Consider the following 22,149-nt stretch of genomic DNA (forward strand, 5'->3'; position numbering starts at 1 on the left):
TTCCCCATCATTTTAAAGATTTTTCCAACTTTTCAAAGATGACGGGAAGGATAAGGAAAGTTCTGTTAAAAAGAGCGCCATACACAGTGGATGAATGTGTTGATGTTTTGAGGGAAGAAAATTACATATCATAGAACTATTACAAAATAAAAATTTCCTTTAAATCAACTGAAATTAATCGATTTCTTCCAGGGGGTGCTGCCGAAGGCAGTGTTTTTTTTACGTCTCCTCCTTGCACTATTGTACTTTCTGTGTTGATTGTGACGATTCAATGTTGTGAAGCTTGTCTTTTATATGCAACTTCTTGAATAAATGAAATTTTATTGATTGATTTTTTAACGCTAGAACGTGAGTTGAATCTTGTTTCGTTAAGCACATGAATAAAGGCATCTGAATCTGAATCTTATTTTAAAAATGGCCAAAAGACAAAAGTAAATACTGGATTTTTCTTAATTTTGTTCAAAAATGAGTATGTAACAGCTTTTCCAAATCCTCCATACTTCATTGCCCAACTCTGTATAATTTATACTAAATTTGAGTCATACATTTTCTGCACAATAACAAATTCTTGTTTTTATCTTGTTTTGCAGGGTTTGAATTCGTCTAAAATCTAAGAAGTGACTTGAAGTTGGTGACATTGGATGATTTTAACATGAACATGAATATCTCGATCAGTGTGAGGGATTTCTGGGGTCTCTTTACTCACGAAGCAGTAATGAGTGCCCTGTTAAGAGATATATCATCATCATCAACAACTGAACAATCGCTGACATCTGCTGCAACTCAGAGTTTCACTTGTTTGCTTCTCAATGATCTTTACTCTTTCATAACAATTGATGATGTCAGGAAACAAGCGCAGTCGATAAGGGACACTCATGTGGACAGGTCATGTAAACGTAGCTGTAGTGATTTGGAACAAACCAAGCACAACTCTATGTCGTTAGATACCCTAGACTTGTCTAAGCCTTCGAACAATGCAGGAGTTGTATATGGAGAAGTTACTGAAGTCAATTGTTTAGAAAGTGACTGCTTCGATTGCCAGATCAATGCACCTACAAAAGCTAGAGCGTCTATGCTAGATTTCATTCAAAGTTTGGAAAAATCAATAACAAATGATAAACATCAATTAGATCATGCTTTAGGCTCAAATGGAATGATCAAGTTAGTTCAGAATCTGAAGGATACCAAAATCACTTCTCTAAATATTCGAAATGATTGGATAGATTCTGATTCGTTTATTAATTTAGTTCAATACTTACCCAGCACACAAATCAAATCCCTTGATTTGAGTGAAAATTATATCGGCCGCAAAGGTTTCGAGTATTTGTCTAAAGTTCTGAGAGAAACACAAATATCTTCACTTAATGTGAGTAAAAATGAACCATTTGATGTAGACACATGGGCTACATTTTTTTCTGATAAAAGCTCAATGAATAAAAAATATGAAGAACCAATTCTATGTTGTAGTGTGTGTCACGTTGCTGAAATTTTTGAAAACTCGGCCACAAGATTTTCTCTTGATCTTAGCTCTTCCCAAAATGAAAACCTCAATTGTTTAGTATCAATTTTGAGAAACTCCAACATAGAAAAAATAAATTTATCTTCTTCGGTAATAAATCCTGGAACCTTCGGACTATTTGCAGCAAATTTGATAGATTCAAGTGTTACTACCCTAAATATGTCTGGCTGTAAAATAGGTAACGAAGGAGTCAAGATTTTGGCTTCCGTACTAGAAAACACAAACATACTCTCACTTGATCTTAGTGATAACAATATGAACTGCGATGGCTTGGAAGTATTTGCTACATGTTTAACTAAATCACAGATCACCTCTTTGAATCTATCCAGTAATCGATTCAATATTAATGGTATGAATAGCCTTGCAACTGTCCTGCCAAACACAAAAATAACTTCACTTAGTTTGAATTTTTGCGGTCTTGGTAATAGAAGTTGGAAGATATTATCGGCATGCTTGGCTCATACCAAAATAACTTCCCTTGGTTTTGTGGATAATGTTCCAAATAATGCTGTCGATATAGAATCATTAGCTATTGAAGTGAAAAAATCAATAATAAGCTCAATCGATCTTGGTTATTATATTAATAATTCTAATAATAATGGTGATACTATTGTTAAGTTACTCTCATTTTTCATGTTGGGCTCACAACTAACTTCTATAAGTTTAAGTTATTGTTCAATAGACTGCTATCGTATGGAGAATTTAGTTATTGCTCTGAAAAATTCAAGTATTACATCAGTGAAGCTTATAGCCACCTCCATAACCAGTGAAGTTATGAAAATATTTGTATCGTGTTTGATCAACTCCAAAATCACTAATTTGCAATTGAGTAATTTAGCCGAACTAGACGTTGGTGCTTTGAAATGTTTGTCACTGGCTTTGAGAAATACACAAATATCTTCGCTTAACCTCAGATATAATCAATTGGACTGTCAGAGTTTAAAGGTTTTGGCACCATGTTTGGAAGATTCAAAATTAACACATCTCGATCTCGCTTATAATGGAATAGATTACGAAAATGAAATTAGAAAAATTGAGAGGAGTGATGTGGGTGTTAAATGTCTGGCAATGGCTCTGAAAAAGTCTGAAATAACAAGTTTGAATCTTGCTGATAATGGTTTATCATGCAAAAGCCTGATGAGTATCATACTGAGTTTGCCATTTACAAAAGTTACCACACTCAATCTCAGTGGTAATGACATTTGTTGTAATGTGTTTTACTTGGCTGATATCATAAAAAGTACTCAAATTAATTCTCTAGATGTTGGGATGATGGATGCGAGGAAAGCATTATCTTTATTATATGATAGACATTCTAAGACGAAAACCTGTCTCAATCTATCATACCTTATGCGATGCTCATTTTCTTTGTATTATCTTTCACATGTAGACCTGTTGCACACGAAAAATATCACCCACCTCGAACTTAAACAAAATCAGATTTCGAGTTGTGGAGAACTGAAAGAACTTTGTGAGTGTATATCAGGTTCTCAAATCGTTTCACTAGATCTCAGTGAAAACAGAATCAATAGTGTTTATCATTTAGCAGAATTGCTTCAGCATTCTTCAATTTCGACATTGAATTTATCATATAATCAAATTTCTTCCGATGGTATTAAGCATTTGTCCCTAAGGCTACCAGGATCCAAGGTCATATCACTTGATCTATCCTATAACCTAATTACAGATGAGAGCATTGAATACCTTTCTAATAGTCTTGTGAATACAAAAATTACTGATCTCAATCTCAGTGGAAATCAGATTGGACGTCAAGCTGTAGAAAACTTGAGTGAACGAGTAGCTCACATCATTGTTCAATTTCAATTGCAAAGTGATGACCCTCATAATCACTTTTATTTGTGCAAGTATCCAGATTGTATTGTTGAAGTCTATCGAACGTCCTCTGAAGTGAATATCCATCATTTGATTGATTATGTAGGTAATAAAATCGAAATGACGAAGGTGTTCATCCGATCCAAAAAAGTCAATGATCATGTTGACTCCAATCCAGCTAAAATGACTCATTTCAGTAATATCAACATCAGTGAAATCGAAATGGTTGAACATTCTAGCTTTCCATACTTTATATTCAAAAATATTTCTCAATTGAAGTTGAATGGAACACATACTGAAAATGCACCCGGTGGAAATGGAGAGAAAATCATTGAATTACGGCTTCAAAATATAAAGAACCTCAAATTTAAAGATCTTCAAGAACTCCGTTTCAGCAATATCATGTATCTTGATCTAAGTAATAATAATATGGAAGATGACCAACTCGAATGTCTTGCTGCGGCTTTGAAGTCAAACAGCATGAATCAGAGCAATAAAAATTATTTGATGTCTTTGAATTTGTCCAATAACAAATTGGAAGCGAGAAGTGCTGAATCGCTTGCAGAAGTCCTTCAATATATACCAACATTAACCTACATCGATCTGCATGGAAACAAAATAGGATATGCAGGATTCCAATCTCTTATGAAAGTAGTTGACAAAACTAACCTGTGTTGGCTTTCGCTGGGGGACAATAATATCGAAGACCAGTTGGAAGGAGACATTGAACTATCTCCTTACATTGTGCCCCGGAAAGGTGATGAAATGCCAGTTGCATTCCAATTGAGGTACTTATTCAGACAGCTGGTGTCATTGAACACATCAAGTGGTGAACTGGAATTCACAATTCCCACAACCGACTCAAACCCTCCTGTCAATATCACCCACTACCCCAAGCTACTCAAGATCTATTACGAATTTGAAAATGATGTGGACTATCTCAACGTTAATGTTTATGACATGTATTACAAGAAGAGTAAGAAGCATGACATGTGCCTTCTGCAGAGAATAGAAAAATTCGTGCATGAAATTGAAAAAAGGTTTCTATCGTTCATTGACAGCAACTTAATGAAACTCGAACATGCATTTGGCTATGATAGCTTTGTTGTTCTTGTCAAGGAATGTGACCGCCTTGGGTTAAACAAATGTGTTGAATTTCTATTACTCCATCGAGTCTGTTACTATGTGGATGATGTTGGAGAGATATTGCATCCATTCATTTATAGAATGCTGCACGAATACAGTATGCCTTTATATTGCAAACAAATCGAACCAAATAAGAGGCAGCAAATAATTGCTTACTACCAGAATCATTCAGAAATCGAAGGAGCTCAGACACTGATTGATCTGTTGACGTCTATGTCTAATGAAGAAAGTTGATATTCTTGCATTAGCTCAAAATAAATTGTGATGATTAGATGAATTTAGTGTATTATCATATTAATTTTATAAGAATATAATTGTCATTATATAAGTGCTTTCTTTTACTTGAATGAAGATGATTTTAGTAATCAAATTTTTATTTATCTCCACTGCAGAAAAGTTATATTTTTGCTTGCATTAGCTCGAATAAATTGTAATGTTTAGATGAATTTATTGTATTACCATATTATCATAAATTACTGTTCATACCACTCGTATTTTCATGCAAAGGTTGCGATATTATAAAAAATATGTTTTCCCAGCATGATTCCAAGTTTTTTTACAGTAGCCTACCTACTCATATGATATATCTTTAATCACGAGATAAAATTACATATATTGAAATGAAGTAATATTTCTAGGTCATTCCTCATACATGACTTCTCACAATCACCATCTGTAAGTACTTGTTCCAAAAATAACTTCAATTCAAGAAACCACATTTTATGATAATGTTGAGCCGAATTGTTAGATGTGCGACCATAGAAATCCTTAGCACAGCCCTTACATCTTGATTCTTTCTTGATCACTAACTGTCAATTAGCACTCAAATACAGCAAGTTATCATTCAAGCCTTCTATTTTTGCACAACAAGACAGCATGCTATCAAATGAAGGAAAGGTGTATGCCATTAGTTAGACCTTATCTAGTTTAATAGAGGTGGACTGATAATTTGAAATCAGCTTCTAACTGCATTTTATTGGGAGATTATTTAGCAAGATCAGCCTTGGTATATTGAGATGCTCAAATGAAAACCATAATGTTTTGTGAAGAAACTGAATTTTGGATAAAAAAGTTTTATTTGAGAAATCTGAAAAATTATCCATAATTTAATCAATTTATTATCGTTTAGATTAAGAATATTGTCAATGAGAGTTTTTAGTTACCGTACCTATTCATTCATTTTATAATCAGTATTAAAGTTATATTATTATGTTAGTTATGATTCCACTATGTAAATATAAAATCAGTGACTATAATGTAATTTTCATGCGTTATTGAAATTGTTTTTTTTTGTAGTTTTTAAAATTGAATCAAAGTGATATGGATTATTGAAACTTGAATGTGCAATAACATGAATAAAATAGCTGCAGAAATAAATTCACAAATATTACTTTCTACATAAATGGATGAATTTCGGATATATGAACATTGTCATATTATTTGTTCATTTGAAAACGTGGGATTTGATAGAGCCTTAAATTAATATCTATGTCAATGAATGAAAATAAAAATGTTTGATTAGATGAGAAGTTCTGATGATTGTTAGTGATCTGCTTGTTAGTGACGAGAAATTAATTACTTCGACGAAAAAGTGGTCAAAATAAGGTATGTTAGGGATAAGTAGTCCAATAAATTGTTAGTCACATGATCTGTTAACTTTTATCCGTACTGAAGAAAAGTGATATTTTTCCATTGGCTCAAATAAATTGTAATGATTAGATGAATTTAGTGTATTATAATATTTTTTAAGAATATAATTGTGATTATATCATTTTTATACTTTAATGTAGATGATTTTAGTAATCAAATTTATAGTTATTTGGGATTATTTTGTGTATTGGATAGTAAAGATTATGTATATGATACTACTGATTTTTTACTTTCCTTGCCATATTACCATAGGTAAGGAAAGAATTCCTTTCCGAAAAAAATTAAGATACCCCAATTTCTAAATTTCTATACGTTTCAAGGTCCCCTGAGTCCAAAAAAGTGGTTTTTGGGTATTGGTATTGGTGAATGTAGTGTTTTCAAAAAATCATAAAAAATACATTGCATGATTTTTATAATGCTTGAAAATGTTATTTGGTTAAAGATATAATGTTAGGAACAATATCTTACCACATAATATTTCATTTTGCTATACCATTATTTCCTAAAGTAAAAAAAGGGTTTGTAGCACATAATTATGCAACATCATGGAACTCAGTCTGTTTTTCAAGCTTGTCATTTTGAGGTTAGTTTTCTGTTTACACTGTCAATTTCTTGAGTTTGGAAGTCAAATGGACAAAAAATTTTGAAGTACATGAATCATAAAAATGTATTCTGTAACCCTTCCAGAGTACTTATTCTATCCACTTGGTATGGATTCCATATCTCGGACGCATACTCAAGCAGACTTCTCACCAGTGACTTATAAATCAAAATCAAGGGGGTCACATCACTAAACGGCGAACAGGTTCTAAGGATGAAGCCCATTTGTTGATTGGCTCTAGAAACCATTGAATCAATATGCAAGTTGAATGATAAGTCTGAAGCAAACTCAACTCCAAAGTCTTTGAAGTGCATCACCTGTTCCAATGGTCTTTCGTTTATGTAGTATGAATTTATCTTTGGATTTATCTGGCGATTAAAACTTAGGAATTTTCATTTTGGAACATTTATTTTTTTATTTATTTTTTTTTTTTTAAGATTACGTCTTAAAGACTCCAGTCATGGAGTATAAAACAAGTCATGTTATTACATAATAATTCTAACACTAAGTAGTTCAACCTAGTTTAGGTTTGAAAGGAATTCTTGTACACTATAAAAAGCTCTATCAACTAAATATTTTTTAATTTGTTTTTTGAAAATCTTCAAATCATCATTACTTTTCAAGATTTGAGGTAGCTTGTTATAAAATTTCCTACCAATATAATCTGGTTTTTGTTCAAATAACCTACTATTGTGACCCATTATATGATAATCTGCTCTGTTTCGCGTATTATACTCATGAACATCTGAATTCTGGATCACACCACTCGTTTTCACATGCATTACAACTTCATATACATACAAAGATGGCACAGTTAATAGACCAAGCTTTTTAAATAAAGGCCTACAAGAGTCTAACCTATTCACTTTCTCTATACATCTGAGTGCCTTCTTTTGAATCTTAAACACCCTGTCCATATTTTGTTGAGATGAATTACCAAATACTAAAATAGCATACCTAATATGAGATAGTATAAGTCCATGGTAAGCAGTTAACAGTAGTTTTTTATCATTCAGCCTAGCAAGCTGCCGCAAGACAAATACCCCAGATGATATCTTATTTCATATCCTCTCAATGTAAGGATGCCATGTTAATTTCCTGTCCAATAAAATTCCCAAGAATGCTACTTTCTCTTCTTGGTCTAATTCATTTTCCTCTACAAACACATTTATTTCTCTATCCTCTACTGAATTATATTTACTTTTGAATTGTAGGAATTGACATTTCTTACTATTTATTGTTAATTGCCTTTGCTTCAAGAATTGGACAATTGACTGTACTCCAGTAAAAGCATTTATTTCTAGACTATCTAATAAATAATTGTTAAAGATAAGCGATGTGTCATCAGCAAACAACAGAGCTCTGTGATCTTCTAACTCTTTTGGTAATTGGTTCACATACAACAGAAACAGTAAGGGACCCAGAATTGAGCCTTGAGGTACTCCAGCCTGGACCTCCAGTTTTTGAGATTTAATTTTTACTATTTCATTCCCATCCACCTTGGTAAGCTCAAACACACTGGTTTCTACCTATGAGATATGATTCAAACCATTTTAGTTCTATACCATTCACACCTACAGTTTTTAGTATTTCCAATAATATTCTATGGTTCACACCATAGTGTGAACTCTTTAGTTTTTAGTTAATTTTAGTTCATTAACTTCACACCAATGGGAAAAATTGACAATATCACCCTGCAATGCAAGTCTATCATTTACATTCCTGATCTTATACAATTTAAGATCATCTGCATTTATTAGGCAGGAGGAATTTTTAATAATAGGAGGGACATCATTTATGTATAAAAGGAATAAAAGGGGGCCAAGATTGGAACGCTGAGGTACCCCTGATTCACACTCGAACAATCTAGACTTAATTTTTTTAATTTTAACATACTGGCAGAATCCAAAGTCAGGGCAGTGGACTGTAAATGATAATTGATATTAATACCTACAAAATAAATATCTGGATTCTGTGCAAAAAAAACTGATAGCATGAAGTGCTGGGAGTATTCCAATAAAAGACAAAATGAGTAAACAAAGTTGAGATTTAATATTAATGAAAAAATAGGCAGATAGCCACATACAAAAACAAGTGGATGGAAATTGAATCGAATAAAAATCTTTAGATGAATCTTAATGATACATACACTGTAACATATTGAATTCATGTACATAGGCTCGATTTCCAAATAAGTATGGACAATTAAATGTTTTTAATTGCTGTAAAAGCTGAATAATAGCTACAAAAATAATATGAATTAATATTGAACTGTTTGAATACAAAATAAATTAGGAATAGAAAATAATGTGGTCCAGTTTTGACACACTGTTAATTTTTTCATGAACAATTATGCAATACATGAGTAGAAAATGAAAATTGAATAAAAAGATTTATGTAACCTGAGTTAAATTTTGAAGAAAGAGATGCAGCCAGGCAGACAGGCAAGGAATCCACGGTACCCTAAGGAACAGCACATTCAGCAAGCAACGACATGATGGCCACATGATGACGAAATGGAAGCATCAAACACAGCAGACAATTCCCCCAATGGGAATGTGAACAGGAACATGAAGAACTCCAAACAAATAATTCGAATTCCAAGTTGTGGAATTTCAGATCGATTTCCAAATGGTAGAGATGATGAAATTGAAAGTCAGAGTTTCAAGTGGTGAAGCCATGTTGTTAGAAAAAATGGCGAGAGACGCCAACACAATACTATGGAACTTTGACAAAGTCTATCAGCGTAAATACACGAAGAAATTGATAAATAGTTGAATCACAGTTGATGAATACATTTGAAGAATTCATTTGAAGGAATATTTCACATTTAAAACGTTCAGTAAGCCAGATGAATTTGGATGAAGAGAAAGTACACCAGAAGCAGTGTGCACTCACTGATGAGAAAAGATCAAAAGACGAGAAGGCAAGCCAACACTTTGCCAACAAAGGAGAAGACAGAAATGCCCGACACGTAGGCAAACGTTTGCAACAATATGATGAAAAAGTAGCAATTATCTTGAAAGTAAGATGCCTAAAGGACAAAATAAAATACCAAAAATTGAATAATAAAAATATTAAAATTGAAACGATGAATAATATTAGAAAACACAATCTTGAATATGACTGTGACATGTAACCGTGACTGTGACATCACCGGACAGTGTAAACGGACAAAATAACAACAACATAGTAATGGAATGAGTATCGAAGTGGAACCGTTCCAATAAATGCTTTGTCAGATTTTACATAAACTGGGCCCCTTGTGTCATATGGGGGTATGGCACAATAAGAAAAAGTAAAAAAATATGTCAAATCTGGCAAAGCAATTGGAAATTGAAAACTGGGCCCCATGTGAGAACCAGGGGAAAAAACAATGAGACCTTAAAATTGAAACAGTGAACACAAAAAACAAAAAATGAACTAAAAATAAGAAATTAACCATAAGAAAATAAGGAATCAACTAGAATCCTCATCAATGGGAAGAGGTGCTAAACTCGAAATAGCTCTCTTAAAAGTGCCGGAGGGAGTGAGAACAGTGACAACTCGAACTTTGTCGTCCTTACTGGGATGAACTTCAGTAATGCGCGCCAGTTTCCAAGTAGACTGCGCGGAACCAGGATCCTTTAAGATGACAACCGTACTGACCTTCAAATTTTCACAATTGTTTAACCATTTGTCTTTTTTCTGAAGAGTGGTTAAATATTGTCACGTTATTATTTATATTTAAATAACGATTAGCCTCCTGCTTGGCATCAGTCGGTAAAGCATGAGATTTGATATAATTAGGTCGTGGTTTTCTAATAGTATTCAGTCTTAAAAAATCTTGATAGGCCTAGATATGGGCTTCTCCTATAACTCTTGTAATTCAATAAATAATAAATATATATAAATATGATACTTATACTATAGTGTTGAGGAATAAAAAATAAATTGCACACCATGAACGTTCATACATATATTAAACAAATAATGCAAAAAATAGATCGAGGCAAAAAATATATAAAGAGCGATAAAAAAAAAATATAATATAAAAATAGAACAATAATTGAAATCAGTAAAATATCACAGGCTAAACTTTATATTCTAGATTTATGGCACGAATCATTACCATGTGCCTTTATCTTAAAATCATATGCATTCTTTTGCATGTAGCTGCGATATGCACTTGCTAATACTTGTCGACTTGGACAATTCAATTAAAAATATGTGCTTTAAGATCAGCTTGATAAATTAGCCACTAATAATCCAAATATATATATATTAAAATCTCTAGTACTTAGTAGATTTATTTGTATCGAATATATATTTTTATCTCAGGGTGCAAGATTCGGCACCTGACGGAATAGGTAGAGCCATTCATCTAGTGAATTAGAACTATAACAAATTATCGCAAATTGTATTGCAAAAATTAAATATTATATGCATATGTTTTAATAGCCTAGATTTTGTACTTCTTTGATTTAATAGAAATTTCTGAAATATTGATCTATATTTTTCTTTCAAATAAATACCTTTAATACTAATTTTACTTGCGCAAGTATTACTCTTATTAATTTCTCAATTTATAATAAAACCCTTTCGGCGAGCTAGCTTTGATCATCAGATTAATTCGAAGCACTAGGGCGCCCATCACTAATTCAAATTTAATCACTCACGTGTCGAAAATCTTCTTGTAAGCCGCCGATGTCGATCCAACTCCATGTGGTCCGGGAATATGGTAACCGGAATCGTCTCCTCCAAGGGGTTATAAGTTTAATTCAAAAATAAAAATGACTTCTGCTTCACAATAGCATCACGAAGTCTTTTAAGAAATTTAATAATTTACTTTAACTTTAACTTTTACAAAATCATTAGTAAGGTACTACGCTCTAAAATATTTGGGGTCCTCTTATGGTGGCATTTGGCTGGCGAGTCTGGTTCTTCTTTTTCAAGTTTTACAGATCCTCTTTCCGACTTTCAAATTAGCATAAAATTTAAATATCTTAGTCCTCCGCCATTAGGTTCAAATAGATCTTACAAAAAATGCCAAAATATTGCTTAGATTGTATGATTAATAATTTCTTTGCATTCGAGCCATATCGATAACATAGACTATACAAAGTTTTAACACAAAATCTAGTACATTTATATAAATATATAGAAATATTTTTGAATTGGCCTACAGTTGCCGCCTATTAACTGCCGTTTTACTATTGGTGCATGCAAATTTTATTCGGTATTCATGCGCCTGGTAACTCTTATTTCCTGAATACATTAAATTATTTTTATTTGGTTTTTTATTTATGCTCTTTACATGCTAGTTAATATTCTATACATTAATATTAATTCCATGCTACCTAATAATTAGCCACGTGGACAGGTGTTTTTTCACATTGCACACCATCTGATTGCAATAAAGCTCTGCCAAGGGGTTTTGGTCAGATTCTACGTTCCTCGGTTTGATCGATCTCTAGGTCACCGATCCGTGAATACATGTACATAACCTCAATCTTCAAATATTTTATATAATAATCTATTTATGAGCAATAAACTTCCTTCAAATCCTTTTTAGGTTCTTGTACCATTTAGCCAGAACAAGCTGATGCTATCTAATCTTAGTTATTATCTATTTGGCGATATTAGCCAGTTACTTTATTTTCAGACCTATTACTGTTTCTGTTAGGGCTTTTTATCTGCCCAGATTTAATATGTTACACGCGCCCCTGGGTTTGAATTCAAAATATTTGAGAATCACAATGTTTTTAATGAAAACCCACCCTTCAATACATCGATATACACTATACTTTATTTATAAATTATACTCTCATACTTCTATCACAGATCGCAGACATATTTGCTGCATCTCCTTTATACCTTTATCAAATACAATAACAAATTCTCCTCCTCAACACACATAAAATATCATAAATATAAACTTCTAAACGCACTCCTCCTGACAACACTTAAAACATAGTAATTTTTAAATTCGCCGCTTGCAGGGCCGCCAACCTAACTACACACATTTCATAATTCTCATAAATGATTCCTTTTAGACAATAGTTTCGATTCACAAAACTTCTGGGCTTATATCTTATAGTATTCCTTAGGTCTTAATATAAATAATTTTCTATACATCAGGTACAATATTTTCTTTTGCTAATGGCTCTTTGGTTTTTTTTTTTTTTTTTTGGTAGCATGTATTCACTTTAGGTCTTTTTCAGGTAACAAACGTGGCATAATTAAAAGTAATAAATATAAAACATATAAATAAATATACCGACATTAATAAATATAATAAATAACAATAATAAATAACAATTTTGGGTTACCATACTTTTTCATAATCATATGTTTGCAGGCATTACATATTTGATTCAGGTGGCCTTGCCCAGCTGGTCACTAGTTCTACATAATTTGCTGTCGAATTTCATAATTATTAACCTAACTGCTGCATTTTTTTCTCTTTAAAGGTAATTTACAAATTTTAAATATACTATCCCCGCTTGTGTCCTTTTTTAGTGGATGTAGCTAATTTAATTACACATTTAAAATTTATTCTTTTTCTTATTGCAGGCTTCTAACGGCTGGAAGGAATTAAAACATTGGATTGTTGCCATGCGGTCCTATGCCAAGATTAAATTTATTAAGGAAGGTTAGTAATCGGTTTGATAATAATGTTTTCCTTGATTTCTTATCGTATTTATTTTAAATTTGACGATATAGCATGTAGAAATGTTGTGATTTACTTGCATCTTCTTGCATTCTGTTTGTTGACATGATTTAGGCCGGCTAGGTTATCTGCTATCCGTTGGTGAGGCTGTCCTGTTATTAATTTATCTTTCTCAAATTTAAAGCCCTTGTATCTGGTGTATCTTTTAAAACAATTCCTTGATCTGATTCTGTTTTCTTCTTTATTATTTCTATTTATTCCGTTGAGTCTCGATATTTTCACTTTAGTGGCATTGTTTATAATTCTAGTTACACCAATAAACGACTTTATAATATAAAGCTTCCAATCATCTTCATCCGATACTTTCCACTTAAATTCATTGTTAGGCTTCATCATCATAATAAACAATTCAATAATATAACACTTCCAATCAACACTAATAAATTCTTTCAACAATAACATGGTCTTAATTATAGCATCACTTTTCAATATTATCACAGCCATGGTAATCCACACAATACAATAAATCAAAACATTAATTAGTTCTTTAATAATATAATCTTTCCACATATAATAGCCCGGTACTCCCATTTTATTAATATAATTCCTTGTTTCTTTCACTCTTATTAAGCACTTTCCATTCTTCATTAGTCCATCTTCCATTTCCTTGTTGCCCATGCATGTTTCGGTTTTATCCCATTGATTTGATCCGTTTTTCCGGTCACATCGTTGATCATCTCCCTTAAAACGAATGTGCCGCGGATGCATGACGTCGGTGGTCTGTTCTCCAACCTGGTCCCGGTCCGGTATCCTCCTCGGGCGTTTGAACCGTGCATGCGGCCGGTATGCGCGCGCGTGGTTCCTCCTTCGTCGCTTCTTCCGCCTCCGGGCCTTGCAGTGCATGTTTCTCTTTCTATCCTGTATGCTGTCCTCTCTGTCCTGATGTCGGCCGGGTGTCCTCGGGCGCTTTCGTCTCCGGGCCTTGCGGTGGTCGCTCCTTTTGTCCGGTAGTCCGTCCTCCCGTTCTTCCATGGGGTCCTTGGTTTGCTTTGGTGGTGTCCCTTGATAAGCGGTTGTAGGTTCGGTGCGCGGATCTGTTACATTTTTAATCTTTTCTATATTCACTGACTCCTTAATTAGTGCATGGTCCTGGTTTGTTTCATTTGAGCTTGTGCTTGTTATATCGGGGGTATCATATAGTCCTGGTTTATTAGCTGTAGTTTTCTGTATATCTGGTGGCGGGTCGTTGGGTGCTGGGTTCCGGATTTTTTGTTGATTCAATCCTATTGCATGTGCTAATGTATAATTTGTACTTACTTGTTGAGGTGGCGGTTTATAATTTCTGTTGTAATTGTTTTGTGTGTGATTATTATGTGAGTTTAATCGATCACGGCCATCATAGTGATTCTTACGATTGCTCTGCTGGGCATAGTGGTTGGTTGTGCGATTTTGAAATTTTTCATTATTCCAGTTACCATTTTGCCTGTGCTCATAGCGGCGTTCAAATTGAGGAGCAGATCGGTAGCGATCATATGATACCGGTTCATAATTTTGGCTGTTATGCTGATTAAATTTTGAATTATGTTGATTTGGTGCGTATCTCTGGTCTGAGCGGTGGTTTGATATTGCCATTGCAGACTGTATGCCATATAAATGATTTATCAGCTGCTTACAATCAGTAATGGGTTGTGTGGCGAGTGCCATTCTAACTTGATACGGTAGCTTCTTTAAAATAATACTTGCTAATGCCGATTCGTTAATGGGCTCGCTCAATTGAGAATTTTTAAACTGTAGGGCAGTGACGAAAGTGGTACATGCACCGTCTAAGTTAGGGTTGAAATCGCATGATATAATGTCCGCTAGCACGTCCAACTGTTTACTTCTGCTCCAATACTGTTCCAGGAAGACAGCGACAAACTCATCCAATGATGTAAATTCATGGGCTCTACTCCGAAAGAACATCAGGGGTTCGCCAATCAATAAATTAGTCAAACGAGACGCCAAAAATTCCAAGAGGTAGGTGCAAGAGTTTGTACTAATTTTATCTGATCAATGAATGGTTGAGGTTGCAAATGGCGATCAGTATTATCAAATTTTCCTAGTCCTTGTAATATACTATGTACGTTGAGGTTGTCTGTTTGAATCCCTTGAGGTGTTGTTGAATATGATTTTCCAATGCTATTATTTTTTCCTGTGTTATCTGCCATTGACTATTATGTGTAATTTTATTTGCGTTTATTTCTTGATTTAATTGAGTCAGAGTGGATTTTTGAATTAGTAGAGTTCCGTTTAAAGCTTTACAGGTTTCTGTATTTTGGTTGATGCTACCTTGCAGTTGGTTCATTTTTGTGGACATATTAATCTGTTTGTTTTGTATTTCTTTAATACTGTTAATATTTTTGTCAACTGTAGTTGTTAAGGTTGATTGGCAACGGTAATTTGTTTGTGGATTTCTTGGTGGCAATCGGCCTTAATGTTATTTGTTATATCCTGAATGGGTGTAGTGATTTGTGTGGTTAGGTTATCTATCCTTTCATTGAGTTCACATGTAACCGTATCCAACCTTTCCGATAATCCTGCCGTAACTTTATCCTGACTTTCTTTTTGTAGGGTTATCATTGCTTTTAATTCTTCCCTATGATTCTCTACTTTAGTTTCAATATTATCCAACCGTTGTTCTACTGATTTTATAGCGCCTGCGGTCTCTTTCATGCCCTGTTCCACTGTTTGTTTATTTTCCTCTTTTACTGTAGCAATCTCTTTTTTAATCTCCTGCATCATATTATCCATTGTTTTTTGTAACATAATATTGAAAGTACTGCTAGTTTGTTCCATTATTACCTTTTGAAGCGGATCTAACTCTGTGATTGAAAATATACTTTGTTTGCTCAGGTGTGACTCGGCCTCCGGCGATGCGGGTTCTGCAGGCTGCTCCTCGCCCCCTTCAAAGTTGATCTCTACTATCCGTTGATTCAATGGTGTGTCAGCGGCGTCGATTCGAGTGGATGATAGAGGTTGCAGACCTGGTGGATCGAAGACTATCGACCCGACGCTTCCTGGTTCCCTTTCTCGTGGCGTATTGGCATCTACCGTGGTGGGGTTTGATGTGCTTGGAGTCGACAAAGTGGGATCTGTGCAACCGCCGTACATATATGAAACTTCAGAGTTTGCGGGAGTGTGATTCATTATGTCAAATATGATAAATGCTAATTAAACAGTGATAAGAATGATAAGCGAAAATGCTTAAAAAAGAGACACAAACCGGGACTTACAGTGAAACAGTGATGTGTAAAGTGTTTGGATACTCATACAACAAGGTATTTATACTTAAGTTTTTTATAATGCTCTAGCGCCCCCAATGTTTTGTTTTAATTTATTCTTGGCTAGTTTACAGGCTGTGACTTATTTTCCAACCGGCTTAAACACATAATATATTTTTGACTAGAAAGTAATAGCAGTTTAGGCTTATAAAATATAATCTCTCTCTATAGACATGTATTTTTTTACAGTACTAATAATATAAAATTTTCTTTAAAACATATAATTTCTCTTTATTTAAAGCTATTGATTCCCCAAAAAGTAATACAAATTTCCCTTGCGCAAGTATTACTCTTATTAATTTCTCAATTTATAATAAAACCCTTTCGGCGAGCTAGCTTTGATCATCAGATTAATTCGAAGCACTAGGGCGCCCATCACTAATTCAAATTTAATCACTCACGTGTCGAAAATCTTCTTGTAAGCCGCCGATGTCGATCCAACTCCATGTGGTCCGGGAATATGGTAGCCGGAATCGTCTCCTCCAAGGGGTTATAAGTTTAATTCAAAATGAAAATGACTTCTGCTTCACAATAGCATCACGAAGTCTTTTAAGAAATTTAATAATTTACTTTAACTTTAACTTTTACAAAATCATTAGTAAGGTACTACGCTCTAAAATATTTGGGGTCCTCTTATGGTGGCATTTGGCTGGCGAGTGCTGGTTCTTCTTTTTCAAGTTTTACAGATCCTCTTTCCGACTTTCAAATTAGCATAAAATTAAATATCTTAGTCCTCCGCCATTAGGTTCAAATAGATCTTACAAAAAAATGCCAAAATATTGCTTAGATTGTATGATTAATAATTTCTTTGCATTCGAGCCATATCGATAACATAGACTATACAAAGTTTTAACACAAAATCTAGTACATTTATATAAATATATAGAAATATTTTTGAATTGGCCTACAGTTGCCGCCTATTAACTGCCGTTTTACTATTGGTGCATGCAAATTTTATTCGGTATTCATGCGCCTGGTAACTCTTATTTCCTGAATACATTAAATTATTTTTATTTGGTTTTTTATTTATGCTCTTTACATGCTAGTTAATATTCTATACATTAATATTAATTCCATGCTACCTAATAATTAGCCACGTGGACAGGTGTTTTTTCACATTGCACACCATCTGATTGCAATAAAGCTCTGCCAAGGGGTTTTGGTCAGATTCTACGTTCCTCGGTTTGATCGATCTCTAGGTCACCGATCCGTGAATACATGTACATAACCTCAATCTTCAAATATTTTATATAATAATCTATTTATGAGCAATAAACTTCCTTCAAATCCTTTTTAGGTTCTTATACCATTTAGCCAGAACAAGCTGATGCTATCTAATCTTAGTTATTATCTATTTGGCGATATTAGCCAGTTACTTTATTTTCAGACCTATTACTGTTTCTGTTAGGGCTTTTTATCTGCCCAGATTTAATATGTTACAATATTCACGAGACCACCTATCCCAAAGCTCCTGGATAGAAACAGCAATTTGATACCAACGTGAATGATGATCAATATGTTTGGTGTTAGGTGGTAAGAAGGGTAATGATGTAAGTGGACGTCCAATCAAAAAATGACCTGGAGACAAGTAAGCAAGATCATGCGGATCTTCCAAGAAGGGGACAAGAGGGCGCAATTTCAAGATGGCTTCGACCTGAGCAGCAAGAGTACAGATTTCTTCAAAGTTAAATACCTTGTTAAATGTAACTACATGGAATATGCATTTGAAATTTTTTACCGCATTCTCCCAGAGTCCACCAAAGTGCAGAGCCCGAGGGGGAATGAAGTGCAATTGGATGTTGAGTACAGACATAGTGTCATGAATATCTGATTTGAGATGATCAGAAGACAAAAATTCGTGGAGCTCATGTAGCTCATTGTTGGCACCAACGAAAGTTGTGGCATTGTCTGAAAAAATGGAATGCGGAATGCCGCGATGAGCAGAAAACCGAATCAGAGCAGCAATAAATGCCTTGGAAGTAAGTTCCAAGACAGTTTCAATGTGAACAGCATGAGTTACCATACACACAAAAAGCAACAATTATGCTTTAGAAAAAGTACGAGATTTGGGGCCGCCTACACAAATGGAAATAGGACTGGCATTATCCAAACCACAATTGTAAAAGGGAAAATTAGCCTGAACTCGGGCCGCTGGTAAACTACACATGATTTGCTCAGAATGAAGAGCAGAAAAACGAAAACACATTATGCAATGCTGCAATACACTTTTGATGGTGTGACGGGTGGAGGGAAACCAAAATTGTTGTCTTACACTGGCCATGGTGGCCTGCACACCAGCATAACTTAGACGACGATGATGAGCAACAATCAAAGCAAAAGTGAATTTTTGATTGCTAGGCAACAATATTTGATGTTTATAGTCAAAGGAAACATTTGCATTCTGCAAACGTCCACCAACTCTGAGCAGTGAATCGGAGTGAATGAATGGTGACAAGGCTTTAATAGAGTTATTAGGCAATAGCTCCTGATTTTGATGCAATGCCTCAAGTTCAGCAGAGAAAGCTTCTTCTTGAATGGATTTGAAAATACAATTTTCAGCTTCCAATATTTCAGAGACAGCTAATTGACCAAAGCACAGAGAGACTGAATTTTGTTTCCTACAATTATGAATGAACCATAGAACATATGCCATTGTACGAACTATTTTGTGATAAGTGGAGCAACTATTAATTATGCCTGAGATAACATCATTATGAGAAGAAGTAGTAGCTGATACCTGAACTGATTGAGAAATAGCAACTGTCACAAAGTAAAATTGTGACGAGAAAATAGTTAATAATATTATTGAAAGACACTCAGCTATCAGCAAAGCTAGCTGACCATGGAGATAAGGAAGGTACCGATGGCGCACCATCTTCCGCGCATCGAGACGATTTCCACCGCCTCTGGCGGTGGCACAACTCCATCCCCTCCACTTTGGGGGAGTATTTAAACGCCGGACGAGCCCCAGACCACAGCATTCTGCTCACAACCTTCCTGCTCCTTGTACAGCGGCCTGTTGGCTGCCGTACGTCCCCGACCTCCTGTCCTGGTACAGCGGCCCGTTGGCTGCTGTACGTCCCTAACCTTCCATCTCCCTAGGGCACAGCGGACCGTTGTCTGCCGTCCCTATTCTTCCATTTCCCCAGGGCACAGTGGACCGTTGTCTGCCATCCCTGTCCTCCCATCTCCCTAGGGCACAGTGGACTGTTGTCTGCCGTCCCTGTCCTCCCATTCCCCCAGGGCACAGCAGACCGTTGTCTACCGTCCCTGTCCTTCCATTCCCCCAGGGCACAGTGGACCGTTGTCTGCCGTCCCTATTCTTCCTTCTCCCCAGGGCACAGCGGACCATTGTCTGCCATCCTTATCCTGTCTGTCCTTCCTTTTCCTACTTAATAAATACAAAATCACATCAAAGTGGTGTCATCAGAGAAGAGAGCAACCTTCACGCCATCAGAAGCACCAGGAGGTGCTGTTCATGCCAGCTGAGGCACAAAGAAGAAGGAAGAGGAACTTCGACTTGCCTCCTTTCCCCGCCCACATTACAACTGAGCAAAGTCATCCAGGAGCAACACCTGGGTATCAATCACCTACCTTTGAAGCTACTCAGGGTGTACGTGATACAAGATTGCTAGAGAAAGAATCCCAATAACTATTTGGCATAGATAGTCATGAAGGACCATTCAACCATAGACTATTAGCGGCCAGCTGATTGGGTGTACAACCTCGAGATATCAAGTCAGCAGGATTGTTACTAGTATGAACATGATTCCAATAAAAGTTAAAAGTTGAATTCTGAATTTCAGAAATGTGTACCGCTACAAAAATATTTGAATGATCAGGAGGGGCTCTTAACCAATCACAGACTGTTTTCGAGTCAGTCCACAAATACACGTTAGAAAAAGGAAGATTTGAAGCCTTTAAAACCTTATTCACAAGATGTGAAAGTAGCAGAGCTGCCTGAAGCTCTAATTTAGGAACAGAGAGAACTGGATTCAAAGAGGCAATGCAGAACTTGGAAGTGAACTACCTAGCTTGACTGCTACCGAGAGAGGTGCTTCTGACATAAATACAGGCGCCGTAAGCAGTGAGACTAGCATCGGCGAAGCTATGCAATTCAAATGAGGCATCAGAGTCCTTTGATAACACACAATGCGGAAGTGATATGTTAACAATGTTCGGCAATTCATGCAAAATTTTCAGCCAAGTTTCCAACAGATCTTGCAGAATTTTTTGATCCCAATCAATCTTTAATAACCAGAGTTTTTGAAAAAGTGTTTTGGGTAGAATGACAACAGGAGAAATCAAACCTAATGGATCAAATATACTTGAAATACAAGAGAGAAGTTCTCTTTTAGTAAAATATGTTTTATGTAATACATCAGCAACATTGGAGGAAATAGTTAAGACGTCTAGAATGGGATTCCAAATGAGGCCTAGTGCCTTGACTAGACTATCATTGAAATTAGACAATGGATTGGAAGTGTTTGATTCAAGCAGATCAGAAGGAATAGTAGCAAGAACTTCAGGAGAGTTAGACAGCCATTTCCTAAGCTCGAAACCACCCTGAGCTAATGTACTAATCAATTGTTGAAGTAAGTGGTTAGCTTCTGTAACCGAAGAGGAACCAGAAATGAGGTCATCAACATAAAAGTCATTTTTTATAACATTAGCTATAACAGAGTTGGGTGCTGTATCAAGATCGGCCAAATGATGAAGCATAGGAGTAGCTAAGAAAGCTGCTGGCGAAGTGCCATAACTTACAGTATTCAAGGTGAATTCTTGAATGGGTAAAGTAACATCAGATCTCCAAAATATTCTCTGAAGATTATGGTCTGTGGGATGAACTAAGATTTGACGGTACATTTTAGTAATGTCTGCAATGAAGGCTATTTGATGTGTGCAAAAGTGCAGAACAATATCGAACAGTTCAGGCTGAACAGTATGACCAACATACAATACTTCATTAAGGGATGTTCCAGTGGTAGATCTAGCAGAAGCATCAAATACTACACATAATTTTGTAGTGGTCAAATCGGGCTTGTAAACTGGATGATGGGGAATGAAATAACATTTTTCATTATCCTGTGCTGGAGGCACTGGTGACATGTGATTCAACTGTTGATATTCTTCCATGAAAGCTGTGTATTGATTTTTTAATTCAATATTTGATGATAACCACTTTTCTAATGAATGAAATTGGTTCAATGCTTGAAATCGGGAATGACCCAATGAGTGGAAACTATCCTTTTTGGGAAGAGTAACCATAAACCGTCCATCTTCAAGACGCCTGGTAGTGGTTGTGTAATGCTTTTCAAGTTTCAAAACCTCAGGTGAGGGAGGAAGCAGAGGAGAGATTTCTTCCAACTTCCAAAATTTCTCTAACTGATGAGAGACATCATTTGAAGTTAGAAAATTTGACATGACC

At 35.2% G+C, this 22,149-nt stretch overlaps 1 protein-coding gene across 3 annotated transcripts in view; it reads left to right on the top strand.

The window, feature by feature from the left end:
* The window catches only part of LOC111060408, a 76,573-nt gene that overhangs the window by 34,517 nt on the left and 19,907 nt on the right, over nt 1-22,149 (top strand). For 2 of the 3 annotated variants that reach the window (XM_039434564.1, XM_039434565.1), the window contains exon 2: nt 591-6,284. The exons of the other annotated variant lie outside the window; for it this stretch is intronic. In XM_039434564.1, the coding sequence (XP_039290498.1) occupies nt 653-4,732 (4,080 nt within the window). In that variant the 5' untranslated portion in view covers nt 591-652 and the 3' untranslated portion in view covers nt 4,733-6,284. Of the gene's footprint in view, nt 1-590; nt 6,285-22,149 lie in introns of those variants that run through there. 3 annotated transcript variants of the gene reach the window in all.

Source organism: Nilaparvata lugens, chromosome 8, assembly GCF_014356525.2.
Source record: "Nilaparvata lugens isolate BPH chromosome 8, ASM1435652v1, whole genome shotgun sequence".
Taxonomy (NCBI): Eukaryota; Metazoa; Arthropoda; class Insecta; order Hemiptera; family Delphacidae; genus Nilaparvata; species Nilaparvata lugens.